At 35.8% G+C, this 12435-nt stretch overlaps 4 protein-coding genes across 4 annotated transcripts; all 4 read left to right on the top strand.

Moving 5' to 3' along the window:
* Positions 1 to 1391: 1391 nt before the first annotated feature.
* Positions 1392 to 3622, top strand: PHYBLDRAFT_183823 (hypothetical protein; the record flags this gene model as incomplete). Its single annotated transcript, XM_018438840.1, has 9 exons — positions 1392 to 1404; positions 1487 to 1534; positions 1596 to 1689; positions 1771 to 1841; positions 1917 to 1986; positions 2071 to 2143; positions 2221 to 2295; positions 3166 to 3227; positions 3444 to 3622. The coding sequence occupies exons 6-9, from the start codon at positions 2109 to 2111 to the stop codon at positions 3620 to 3622; spliced, it is 351 nt and encodes a 116-aa protein (XP_018284548.1). The 5' UTR covers positions 1392 to 1404; positions 1487 to 1534; positions 1596 to 1689; positions 1771 to 1841; positions 1917 to 1986; positions 2071 to 2108.
* Positions 3623 to 6862: 3240 nt separating this feature from the next.
* Positions 6863 to 8097, top strand: PHYBLDRAFT_183822 (hypothetical protein; the record flags this gene model as incomplete). Its single annotated transcript, XM_018438839.1, has 6 exons — positions 6863 to 7009; positions 7072 to 7198; positions 7252 to 7323; positions 7464 to 7523; positions 7587 to 7820; positions 7908 to 8097. The coding sequence occupies 6 exons, from the start codon at positions 6863 to 6865 to the stop codon at positions 7934 to 7936; spliced, it is 669 nt and encodes a 222-aa protein (XP_018284547.1). The 3' UTR covers positions 7937 to 8097.
* A 148-nt stretch (positions 8098 to 8245) lies between these two features.
* On the top strand, positions 8246 to 9051 carry PHYBLDRAFT_137246 (hypothetical protein; the record flags this gene model as incomplete). Its single annotated transcript, XM_018429847.1, has 3 exons — positions 8246 to 8405; positions 8477 to 8640; positions 8771 to 9051. The coding sequence occupies 3 exons, from the start codon at positions 8246 to 8248 to the stop codon at positions 8933 to 8935; spliced, it is 489 nt and encodes a 162-aa protein (XP_018284546.1). The 3' UTR covers positions 8936 to 9051.
* Positions 9052 to 9445: 394 nt separating this feature from the next.
* PHYBLDRAFT_175053 (C2H2-type zinc finger transcription factor) lies at positions 9446 to 11891 on the top strand (the record flags this gene model as incomplete). The annotated part of the gene is made up of 6 exons (XM_018437399.1): positions 9446 to 9518; positions 9594 to 9654; positions 9745 to 9969; positions 10091 to 11150; positions 11244 to 11348; positions 11424 to 11891. 6 exons carry the CDS (start codon positions 9446 to 9448, stop codon positions 11889 to 11891), a joined length of 1992 nt encoding a protein of 663 aa, XP_018284545.1.
* Between the last annotated feature and the right edge of the window lie 544 nt (positions 11892 to 12435).

The raw sequence follows: 12435 nt of genomic DNA, 5'->3' as shown, positions 1-12435 counted from the left end.
AAAATATTAAGAAAATATTGGAAACTAATCAGAAGACTTGTTGATATTGGTGATTTAGTTGCTGCTGCTGCTGCTGTTTCTATTGATATGATATGATCAGTCTTGATGATTTATCAAGAAAAGTGCACAAAAGTAAAACAGCAAGTAAAAGACGAGAGAAGAATAATAAAAGTATATACATATGGAGATATGGAGGGATTCTTACCTGTTGTATTCTGTGCTTTGATCTTAGAAAACATATTATTGTTCTGATTTTATTAGATGGGCTATATCAGCATTAAATATAATTCAAAATATGTAGCTAGTTTGATAGGGTATAAGCATCATTACATTTTTTTTGTTAAAATAGTTATAGATATTGTATATTGAAAATAATGTAAAAGCAGAAGGGTCGAGTAAAGAAAAAAAAACTCGCCGACTAGACTCTGTATCAAAGAGTAATGTCTTTATCAGAGAGAAAGAGAAAAGAAAGAGTATGAATACGTACTATTAGAGATCTACAGTAGTTGTAAAATGTCTACAATAATCCTTTAAATAATTTTTTTAATGATTTTAATATGATTTCAAAGAAATATAAACTGTAACAGTATATACATACTACAGTGTCCGAAAGAAAGGTTTAACAGCTTTATTATTTATCTATAACTTTACTAATACATTTATATAATTAAAATTTTGGCTCTAGACATAATTATGTAAAGAATAAGTCATGCTAGCGAGGATATGTGAATATACATTATAATAACAATGTTTTTATTGATCAAGAGTAAGAAAGAGTATTATGTTTGTAGTTCACAAGAGATATTGCATATGTATGTAAAACTGAATAGCCTAAATAGAAAAAAAATAGCTTAATAAATACATGCTATTATTTTCTTAATAGTAGTTCTTATCTACTTATATGACTTTCAGGATACTTTGTGAAGCGAAAGAAAACAAAGTGTGATTATAATGTTAAGGAGAATTTCTTTATTTACTTGGTATTTTTTTTTAAAATAATAATAATAATAATAATAATTATCAGTAGTGTGAACATAAAGATATAGAAATATATTCCCCAAAGAAATATAAATGTTATCTAAAACAAGATAATACTCAAATGTATTCAGTGTTGGTACTATTCAATGTATCTATTAGATAATACCAATAGGTCCTTGATAGAAATATGCGATAAAAAATACGCAATAAAAATATGCGATAAAAAACATGGAGCTTTTACTGAAAACATGAAACTATTTAATTTTCATATGAATTTGTTTTGATTTATTCAAAATAGGCATTTTACGCCTTCCGTGCTGCGCCATCCCCATTTTTTTTCATACAAGAATCGATACAATTCTCAATTTCCTGTTATCCCTCCTCTTCCTCCTGGTTTCCTTTCGGTGGTCCTTGGTTTCCGACACGGTAAGAAAATTGTCTTTAAATGCCTATATCCTTCTATCCGTATAAGGTGCATACTGATATTTATTATGAAAACGCACCCCAGACACGGTTTCTAGCTAAGTTCCAAAAATGATGTCCAGTCTAATAGCAGGTAAAGTATTATACAGACACATACAAATTTTGACACGGTCAATATACTAACTACAGTACAGTGTTTTCTTGCGTATATTTTTTTTTGTCTTCTATGCCCAGCTTCCATTCCACTGTAGCCACGGAGAGGTCCTTCACGTCAAGTTCATGTACCAGGTAAGTAAATACACACACACAGATGCTTTGACACGATCACCACACTAACTATGATTTGATGTTTTCTTTCTTTCATCACAGTGTCCAGTGTCCAGTGCCGTTTTGCTTTTAAGCACAAGTACTTTTTTAAACCCTACGCAGTTATCTGCTAGGTAAGCAAACACACACACGCTCTGACACGATCAATACACTAACTATGATTCGACATTTCTTTTATTTTATCACAGTGTCCAGTGTCCCGTCCCGTCTTGCTTTTTAGCACAAGTACTTTTCAAGCCCTCCGCTGCTGTTTACTAGGTAAGTAAACGCGTACATACACACATACTTTGACACGATCAACACGCTAACTATGATTTGATGTTTTCTTTTTTTCTATTGCAGTTTCTAGTTCTGTTTAGCTGTTAACCACCATTCTTTTGATGGTGCCTTCATACCATGTATGGTCCACTGAGTGGTAAGTCAATATATACATACTTTGACTCAATTAACATACTCACTTTATACTTTTATATTACTTTATTCTCTTGATAGTGTTCAAAGTATGCTTATGGAGAGGTGTACCGAGAACCAGCTCAGTATTTTACACCCTTCGCAGTTAACAGCTAGGTAAGTAAACGCGCACACGCGCACACACTTTGACACAATAAGTATATTAACCTTATACTCGATTTTTATTTATATCTCTACTCTTGGAGTGGTCACTGAGTACCTCGTATTCTATCGGTCACGATATATCAAAAGGAATATACGTAAACATTTTCATGCAAAATGTGTATATCATGGTCTTTAACAGTGAGTCTCCGGGCTCTTTTCCAACTCGCTCATTGTAGACGCCTTATTTATAAGGCTTGTCTTAATATGAGATTCTGGTTTTTTTATTGAACGCACTGCACTCTTTGGCGTCTAGTCATTGAGTTCGCTCAAGGTACCATGGCCTAAAATTGGTCCGTACTTTGAGCGATTCTACCTGCATTTACTGCAGTGGAAAAGAAACCAAAAGGGATTCCGTCTTGGACTTTATTGTTTGAGATGGAGAAGCTCCAATGTTTGAACCGGAGTAGTCTTTTGACTGCTCTGGATTGTGAACTAGTGAACTGCTTTTCCAGACATACCAACAAGTCAGTAGCCTTCACTCCCTGGAAAAGGTTACTGGAGGGTGCAATCCCCTCACCTTGTCTTGAGTTCTTGTCTTTGTGTTAAGTAGCTTCCGATGAGTCGGGTTGTTTTACAAACTCCCTAATCCTGGTGAAAAGTTTCATCGAAGGCTAAATATACTTATAAAAAACCAACTGAACACAAGTACCGTAAGGGAAAGTAGCTCTTAGTGTAGAGCATACTGGACGTTAAAGACCTTCCTGAGCCACTCATATGAAGGCGAAAGCCGGATGAAATCCACGTCAGTTTTTTCTGTGTTGTGCGGCACATAACATGGAGAAGACTGAGGAACGCAGAGGTAGCTTTATGCTATTTTCTTAGGACGTTGGATATTGGCTCTCCAGATTTTGTCCTTTGGGGCATGTCAAGATTGTCACAGAAAGGTGCAAGTATAAGGGTGTATCACCTGGATGCGTAGAGTTTTTTAAATTCGTTGAGCACCTGGACGTGAGGTAATACAGGTAGATTCCCAGCAGAATCGACAGATTACCCAGTACAATCGCCTGTATTTTACTGCTTCCTGTTGAAATGATCCCTGTGCTTTTCAAGTCCCTCATTGCTTAGACTTTGATACTTGTAACCCACGCTCTGGTAAACAGAACTGGACATGAGGGACGAACCCGAAGCAAAGTTAAGGTGCCTAAGTAAATGCTATGCTGTTCACTTGGGTGTCTCAGACACCTGTCCCGAGCAGTTTGGCATTAAAGCATTTCACCGATACTTTGCCGTCATGGTAAATTTGATGCCATGCCGAGTAGGCAGGAATGAGGGTTGTTGAGAAGCTTGGGTGTAAACTTGAGTGGATCGGCCTTCAAGCGCAGGTCTTGACAAAAAAAATCTTTATTTTTACTTTTGGGATTTATCGGATATACTTTAAAAGTATATGAATGAATATTTTAATACAATATTCAGTATTAAAATCAGGTCGAATTTTCTTTTACAAGCAAGGTATGTATATGTATAGACATGTATAAACAATGGGCATCATATTTATTAAGTTCTAATAAATCAATAATACAACTTCTTTAGCATTCTTGGTTTAGCCGATCTTCTTTCACTTGCCAACTCATGCCTGAAAACATATAAATACAAAGGTATAGTTTTTCTTTAAAAAAATCAATAGTTTTATGACCTTTCATTAACCTTTCTCATCTCATGTATGCAATTAAGCATTGACATTCAATTAGGCATTGCCACGCAATTAGGAATTGACAAGCAATTAGGCATTAACATGCACTTAATATTATAAACACCAGTCCGAGAATTGTTTTATTCCATATAGGTAATAACCGCCACCTCGTTAAAAGTTTTTGAAGATTAACCTCTTTTTTCTTTTTCACTCTTCTGATGGAATATTCTTATGATATCTCCATAAAGCTAGAATCTGGACTACTTGGCAGCCTTACTATTACTATAAAATTATATCATTTCTTTCACTCTTATCCAACATTAAACTTTTGACAGGGATCATTATCTTCTTAGCAAATAGATTCGCTGTCTCTATCTTCATTGAGAGCTCACATAAATAGAAGAATCTTCATTAGTGCATTAATTAATTGCGTGTGTCTTTGAACTTCCATATGACCCAGACATGTCCTATCTTTCTAATTCTTTCTTTGTATCAATTACGCAAACAGATTGCTCAAGTCGTGGCCGCAAGAAGAATATACTTCTTATAGCTGGTGAAGAAACCAATTGAAAAACACAAAAATTGTAACAATCAACCCCAACAATATTCATCTATTTCTATTTCTCTCTCTTATTCATTATTAATTATCCAAAGAAGCATAGTTTATTCCAAAAGCTTGGTAACAGCTTAGCAATATCTTACTAATTATCAAAATATCCATATAAACATCGAAAGATGAAATCAACAAAGACCATCCTTACAGAGCACTTTTTTTTTCTTTTTTATCTTTCTTGAGAGAACAAGCTGGCAAAGGCCAAGATTTGGGCCAAGGACATGATAGAGGAGATCGATATCTATTCTCTTTTTTCTTTTAACCTTTTGGACCATCTCAACATATAACTCAATACTGCCTATATCACATTTTCAAATGTAAATAATAATGATTCAGAAATAAGGTGAAATATGTCCAGATTGTAAAACTATGCTTCTCTCATAATATGTGTACTCTTATAGCATTAGCTGATAATATGTTAGATTCTCAATCCAAAGGACTTTACCTTATAGGGGATTTCACCAGCTTTAGATGCTTGACTGTTGAATGTAGTGGTAGTTTGATTCTGTTACGTGTGTGCTAGATTTGGTCGGCAGTCGGCCAAAAACCCTTACTTTTTTTTATTCTTATATTTCCATACAGTTCATTGTTTTACAATCACAGGCCTTATTTTTAGTATTTAAAAAGAGTTCAATTCAATTCAATAAAGCCATTTTTTTACTCTTGCTTAATTCTTTGCCTTGCTTCATTTATGTAGTCGGTTGGTTCCCTTGAGATCTGGAAGAAGCCTTTTTTATTCAATTCCTTGTTTGGCTCATTACACTATAACTATCATCGCAACACTTGACAATTCGAAAAATATTTGGCTATAATAAATCTTCAAAAAATGAAAACTTAGCATCCAAGCGTCTAAAAAAATATTAGATATTCTAAATGTCGTGAATTAGCCAAAGTTTACAAAATTTTGTACTTTATGTACAATTGATGACAAAGTTCATGTGAAACAAAGTCAAAAATAAAACATAAACAATCTATGTAAGAGTAGCTACCTTAATACCAAGCTAGAGAAGTCTAACTTAATTGTGGGGAATTTGGTCATGGGCACTATATTTATGAGTATTCTAATCAGGCGTATTGTGCATATGAATTTTGACGTATACGAGAGAAAACATATCAACCAAGAGACACTACTGGTATTCAGTAGTTTTTTTTTGATATTAATTATTATTGGATGGTGCTTAAACTACCACTAAATTCAACAGTCAAAGATCCAGAGCTGGTGAAAACCCTTATTATATATATCCTGTTTTTTACGCCACCATGTTTTTGCTGTCAATGCAAAACCTCTACACTCCCATTCAAACAAATTATATTACAATGATTGAGCACAAGCATTTATTCATCCTATTATTTATTTGGAAATCTACTTTTCGGTTATGTTTGTTTGATTGCTAAAAAGATATCTCTATACTTATCATCTCTTGTTTTAGTTGAACACATATGATCTCCATATTTGCTTTGTGCATATTTTTTTTTGTGTCTGGCATTTCGCTACCTATTATCGCAGTTATAAAAAACAGAAGGTCTTTAAGAAAGTAAAGGTTGAATACAAGATGCATATTGATATATTGATTGGCGAGAAAAAAATATAAAAAATGCTTATTGCAAATGGGAAGCATGTCAAGGATTAACGTCTCTGAAGAGTATGAAGAAACCAATTTAACTTTGCACCCCACAATAAATCATCAAACATGTATTTTTCTGCTGCGTTGTCTTATGTTATAATTGATGAGATATTATACTAGTAAAATACTAGTATTCTACAAATACACTAGGCATAGGCACAAATGACAATATATTATAGATATGCTTGTGTATATATATACATAATCTGATAATCAATCTTTCATTCCTTTTGGCTTTCTCATTTTTTCTTTTCGGATCTTAAAAATGACTGATACACCTCTTTTACAGCTTTGTATAGAATAACCTTGTTCTTTCATTTGTAAATAGCGCCACAGTGACTGTCTTTCGTATATATTGTTACAGAGTAACCTGAAGATTCAATCCGACAAACCATTACAACTGAGAAAGAAAAGAAGAAAAAGGAAGCCATAGTGAAACTTAGAGAGGTGTTGTGGTCTACATAAGAAAAATAGATAAAAGAAGAAGCTAAAAAATAAAGATAAAAATAAAATAAAAAAAGGTCTTTTCTATTAAGCACACAACTATACATACACACACACACACACACAAAAGAACTCCTCTCTTCTTTTCTTTCTTCTTTTCTTTCTTTCTTTTTCTTTTTTTTTTAAACTTTTAATAAACTTTCTATCATGTCGCGTGGAGGCCGTGGTGGATTTGGTGGTGGTCGCGGTGGACCTGGAGGAGCAAATAGTGGTGCAATGCAACTCGTCTCATTTGACATGCTGAAGGATCTCAGTTCGGGTGGTTTGTTCAATGTGAACACTGCTCTCTTTCCTGTTAGTAATTTGAAATGACTGGTTCAATTAGCCCTACAAAAGACTGATGTTGTTTGATGCAGGAAATGGATGTACCGATTCCACGCAAACCTAATTCTTCTGAAACTAGTCAGTGGAAATTCAAAGAAGATTTCTTGAAGCAAGTACATGAGTCGGCTTACCACTTGGTCCCCCCTCCACCAAAGCCAGGTATGTAAATTGTTGGATAATTGCTAAAGATATGAACTAATGGAGCATATCAGATATTGAACGGTACTCGGATAAATACAAGAAGGCTACTGTCCGTAGAAAGACTTTGCGTGAGATCGATACAGGTAATAAAAATAAAGCATGACCAATTTAACGTTCCTGCAAGACGAGTGCAATGGTCATGGATATAATAGAGGGAGGGAAATACAGGACTAATCCTGATTTTAATTCTGATTTTGATTTTGATCTGTAAATTTTGCACCAGATTTTGATTTTTTCCCAGAAGAACTACAGAGTGTCATTGATTCAAGCAAGATAAAGAAGAGTATGTTTAATGACGAGATTGTAGATCAAGAGAATAATGTATTTTTTCTTTTGTTTCTTTCAGAGCCCAAGGTTCAGAAAGTAGATGAGACTTTCAATTTGGATGAGATTATGAATGCTGAAGGAGAGGGCAAAGATGGTGAAGATGAAGAGGGCAAGGAAGAGGGCAAGGACGGTGAAGCTGGAAGTGATATTGAATTCGACGAAGAGGGTGAAGAAGAAGAATTGGTCGATGACAATGACTATGCCCAGAATTACTTTGATAACGGTGAAGACGAAGACTTTGATGATGATGATGGTAAGTAACCGAATGATTTGGTTTATTGAATGTATTTTGTTTATGTGGGTTGGAATACTGATATATATATATGTACTTCTTTTAAAGGTGATGGTGGTGCTGGTGATTATTACTAAATATATATATATATATATATTACACACACACATACTACACATACTGCACACTTTACAAACTCTACACACTCTACGCACTCTACACACTACGCACTACACAATATACTACACTATACACACATACTTCTTCTTATTCTTCGTTTTATATCTAAACAACTTTGCATTAAATGATAAAAATCAAAATCAAAAATCATTCCAGAAAAAAAATTTGGACTGTTTGCGGAGGCCAAAAGCTCCTATTTTTTATTTTATTATTTTTATTATTGTTTCCATTATTGAAATTCGATTCAATAATCAATCATCTTAATCATGGCCAACCAACAAGAGCTCATTGACGATGTCATCTACTGTGCACGTTATGGAGAACTTGAGGAACTCAAGGAAACCAAGCCTAGTCCCGAACTACTTGTTAAAGGAGACGAATCTGGAAACACTGCTCTTCACATGGCCAGTGCCAACAACCACGTCCGTAAGTATTATGTGCTGTGTAGTTCAAAAAAATTATTATTTGACTTTATTAATGTGATTATATATCTACAGAGATTGTTGCTTGGATTCTTGACCAATTACTTCTAACCGGCACCCCTTTGGCCCCTTTGGTAAATGTCCGCAATAAGGAGGGAAATACACCTCTTCACTGGGCTGCTTTGAACGGTCACACTGAGATTGTTGAGTTGTTGGTTAAAGCTGGTGCTGATTGCAAGGTAAGATAAAATAAAAATAGACTGTGAATATATGTAAGAGAAAGAGAGAGAGAGAGAAAGCTTATAAATGTGTATATAATTATGGTGCTAAATCATTGATTTTGTTAATTATAACTTATGTTTCGCTTAGACCAAGAATGAGGCTGGAAAGACACCTATTTACGAGGCCCAACAGCACAACCATGAAAAGGTTGCCGAGTTCTTCTTACTGACAATGATGGAAGAGGAGCCCGAAGAGCCTATGGATGAGGATGAAGAATGCGTCGAGACAGGAGTTCCAGAACAGGGAGCATAAAAAAAACAACGCCATATACTTCTTTCTATTTCTGTTTTTGTAATCTTCTAAACATTCCCTTTCCACATTCATACTGAAAACAACCATCAGCCCCCCAAAATGCATTTTATATAACCAATTTTGTATTCATCGTCTTTTATTCTTGTAAAATTTTATTTGTAGAAAGGGCGCTAGAGAGAGAGAGATAGAAGGAGTGAGTGAGTGAAATAGAATTCAAGGTTATATTTAGCACACAGCATATACATATACATATACATAATCTATGTATACATGTAACAAATTAAGAGAATAACAATCGAGATTTGGATATTTATATTGATCAAAAGGACAATGTAAAATGATGTGGGAAAGTTGGTGGTTGCCTTTTATGGGTGGTTGTTGACAGCCAAGACATACAAAAAAAATAGGATGGTTGGTTTGGTTGGTTTGTTATTTTGTTTGATTCTGTTGTGCTTTGGATTTCGTCCCTCTTTCTCTCCATCTATTTCTCTTTCTTTATATTATTTCAAAATGGGTTATTGTAGTCGTTGTGGTGAAATCACGCCTAGTGATAAATGCAGCAAGTGTGGTGGTCGCTCTGTTGGTAATAATATATATATAAAAAGGGCATGCAGATATATTGAGAATATCGTACTGAGTCCATTACTATGGTTTGTAGCCTCTATAGCAGCAAATCTTGGTGTAGAACCAATTCTTCTCGCAGATCGCTGGAAATCTCAGTAAGTGCAACACACCACACCAAACCACATTTTAGTTATCATATGATGCTTACAGTCCTTTTTTTTATTATCATTATTATCATTATAAAGATATGCCACAAGTATTCTCGGTTTTGGCGATCAAGAAGCATCAAACGAAACAGCAGTTGGTATTACTGCTCCTTCTGTTCTAGCAGAACCCCCGTATAAACTATCCAAATCTTGCGTCACTTGCCACAAAATATTTCAGGGAGAATCCCTATCAACCGAATCAGGATCATCTTACTGTAAAGACTGCACTCCGACAGAACAAGCAGTAGTAGATCGAGGCGCATGGTGTGTGTTTGAATGATTAACTAAACACCCAAATAAAAATAAAAACCAAAGAAATAAATAAATAAATAAATAAATAAATAAATAATAGGCCGGGACTAATATAACCGCACTTATTTAATAGTTCGGGATGCTATCGGCCAATTCTGGCTACAGAGACCCACGTTGAACATTCAAATCGCTTTTGGCACAAAGAATGCTTCTCGTGTCACACATGCAGCCGTTTTCTCGGTGAGACTCCCATGGTAGATTTACAAGGTCATCCATGTTGCGAGAACTGTCTAATGGCCCAGGCTGGCAGTGTCAAGCGCTCCATCACCAAACCATCGCCCCCAAAAAGCAGCACTCGTACCCAGGCTACCTACTCCACCTTAGCCGAGCGTCTACCTCGTACTTCTCGTCAAAGCCTTCCATCTATGAGCACATTAAACCAAAACTCTCCTCTCAGACCTAGTACTAGCATTCGTACGAATTCTCCTGCGCTATCTTCGTCGCCTTTCGGGCTCAACCCTCGCACTTCTCTTTACAACAGATCAAAACCATTCGACTCAATATCGTCAAACTCATCTTCAGCATCATCCTCAAACTCTCTTTCGTCTACGTTATCATCCGCCTCGTCATGGTCTCCAAGTCCATCGTCATCCAAATCAGCCAAACCTCGCGTAGATCATCCGTCTTTGTTCAAAAGGCCGACGGAGCCAATAATCAATGACACCAGCTGTCTTGCTTCTCCTGAGCCTATTAACTACCCACCAAGCCCCCCTAATTGGACTAAATCGACACGCAAAGAAAACTCTGCACTTGCAGAATATAGGAGAGCAAAGGCGGCCATGAAGAATGAACAGGCCAATATTTCTCAAGACAATATCCTTCCTTCTCCTTCACCTTCTCCTCCGCCAAGAACAACTAAAATACCGCCTACCAAGTCCAGTCCTAAACCTATCCCTAGCTTTAGTTCTTCCAAGTTACCCACTTCTTATGGCGGTAACAATCCGAATAATAATACTCCACAGCCTGAAAACTGTAGTGGTTGCCGAAACCCTTTAAGTGGAACCCGTGTTAAGCTATCTACATCAGCGGGAGATGTATGGTATCACTATGATTGCTTGACATGCGAAGGGTGTAAAGAGCCATTTTCATCTTCAGAATACATTAGCGACGGAAAACATTTCTTTCATCCAAAGGTAAGAAGATGGAAGAATAGGAAATAGCTGTTTATTTATTATAAAAAGCACAAGACTAAATATATATATACTTTCATTTTGGTATCATTATAGTGTCGCCCTAGCCCTGTCCAGTCTCCAGAATATTTCTGCCATGGGTGTAACAAGACCATAACCAACAAGTGCTTGAAAAATGGAACTCGATTTTTCCATCCAGACGTAGGTTTATATTTTTTTTAAAAAAAGTATACACATATTCGTTTATCATCATGAAAGCTAATTTCGATTTTATAGTGCTTCTCATGCTATGAGTGCAATGTTTATTTGCCTTTTGATCAACCATTTTACGAGATCCTAGGCGAGGCGCATTGTGAGACCTGTAGTCGAATGGATAACCTTTCAATCCAAGCAAATCCACCCCAAGATTCTTCAAATAGTAATCACATTGCTGGTGGAAATTCTGCTACTGTTACCGCTACCACTACTGGTACTGGTAGTGGAGGTGGCAATTCTTTAGTGTCTCAAGAATCGACACCTCGTTATCCTCGTAACACTCTCAAGTTAGGTGGTGCAAAAGTGTGTCCCCATTGTCGGAACAGTATTGGTATTATGGATGAAGCGCCAGGGCCAAGAGCCACGCGATGGCACAAACGATGCCTTCAGTGCCAAGGATGCCACAAGCAAATGGATTCTGGTGCAAATGTTGTTGAAGGACGATCTGGCGAATGGGTTGTCTGGTGTAGAGGGTGCAACGCTGTCTAGACAGATCAGATATGTACTTACAGACAAAGAAAATCCCTCTTTTTTCTTTCTTTCTCTTTCTTGGATCAAAAGCTTCCTTTCAATCTTTTATATATACGCACTTTCTTTTTTTTTGTTAAATAATGCATACCCTTTCAATACCCCTCTCAAAAATCGTAAAAACCGTCAGTCAGTTGTTGCTGTCTGACAATATGGGACCCACATAAAATTTCTGCTTGTACACTCACATCAAAGAAATGTTGGACATTTGATAAAGAAATAAAAGCCTATTACATTCTCATTTTTTTGTTAGTCGAGTGTCATAAAAATCAAACGCTTTTTAGAGTAAAGCTTAATATCTGTCTATTAGAGTAGCTAGGAAGCTTATATTCAAAAGCGGCCAACATTGTTTTTCTTATATTGGTCTATATCTAAGATGGCAGAAGAAAGATAAAGAGATTAAAGAGTTACAAGGCCAGAAGGTTTGAGTACAAATTTCGTCAACCTCTAACTCAATGAGAGTCGAGTTTACTAATTTCTGGATACTTTTATATATAAGCCAATT

This window comes from Phycomyces blakesleeanus (genome assembly GCF_001638985.1).
Source record: "Phycomyces blakesleeanus NRRL 1555(-) unplaced genomic scaffold PHYBLscaffold_35, whole genome shotgun sequence".
NCBI lineage: Eukaryota > Fungi > Mucoromycota > Mucoromycetes > Mucorales > Phycomycetaceae > Phycomyces > Phycomyces blakesleeanus.
This window is presented reverse-complemented; position numbering and strand designations above follow the sequence as displayed.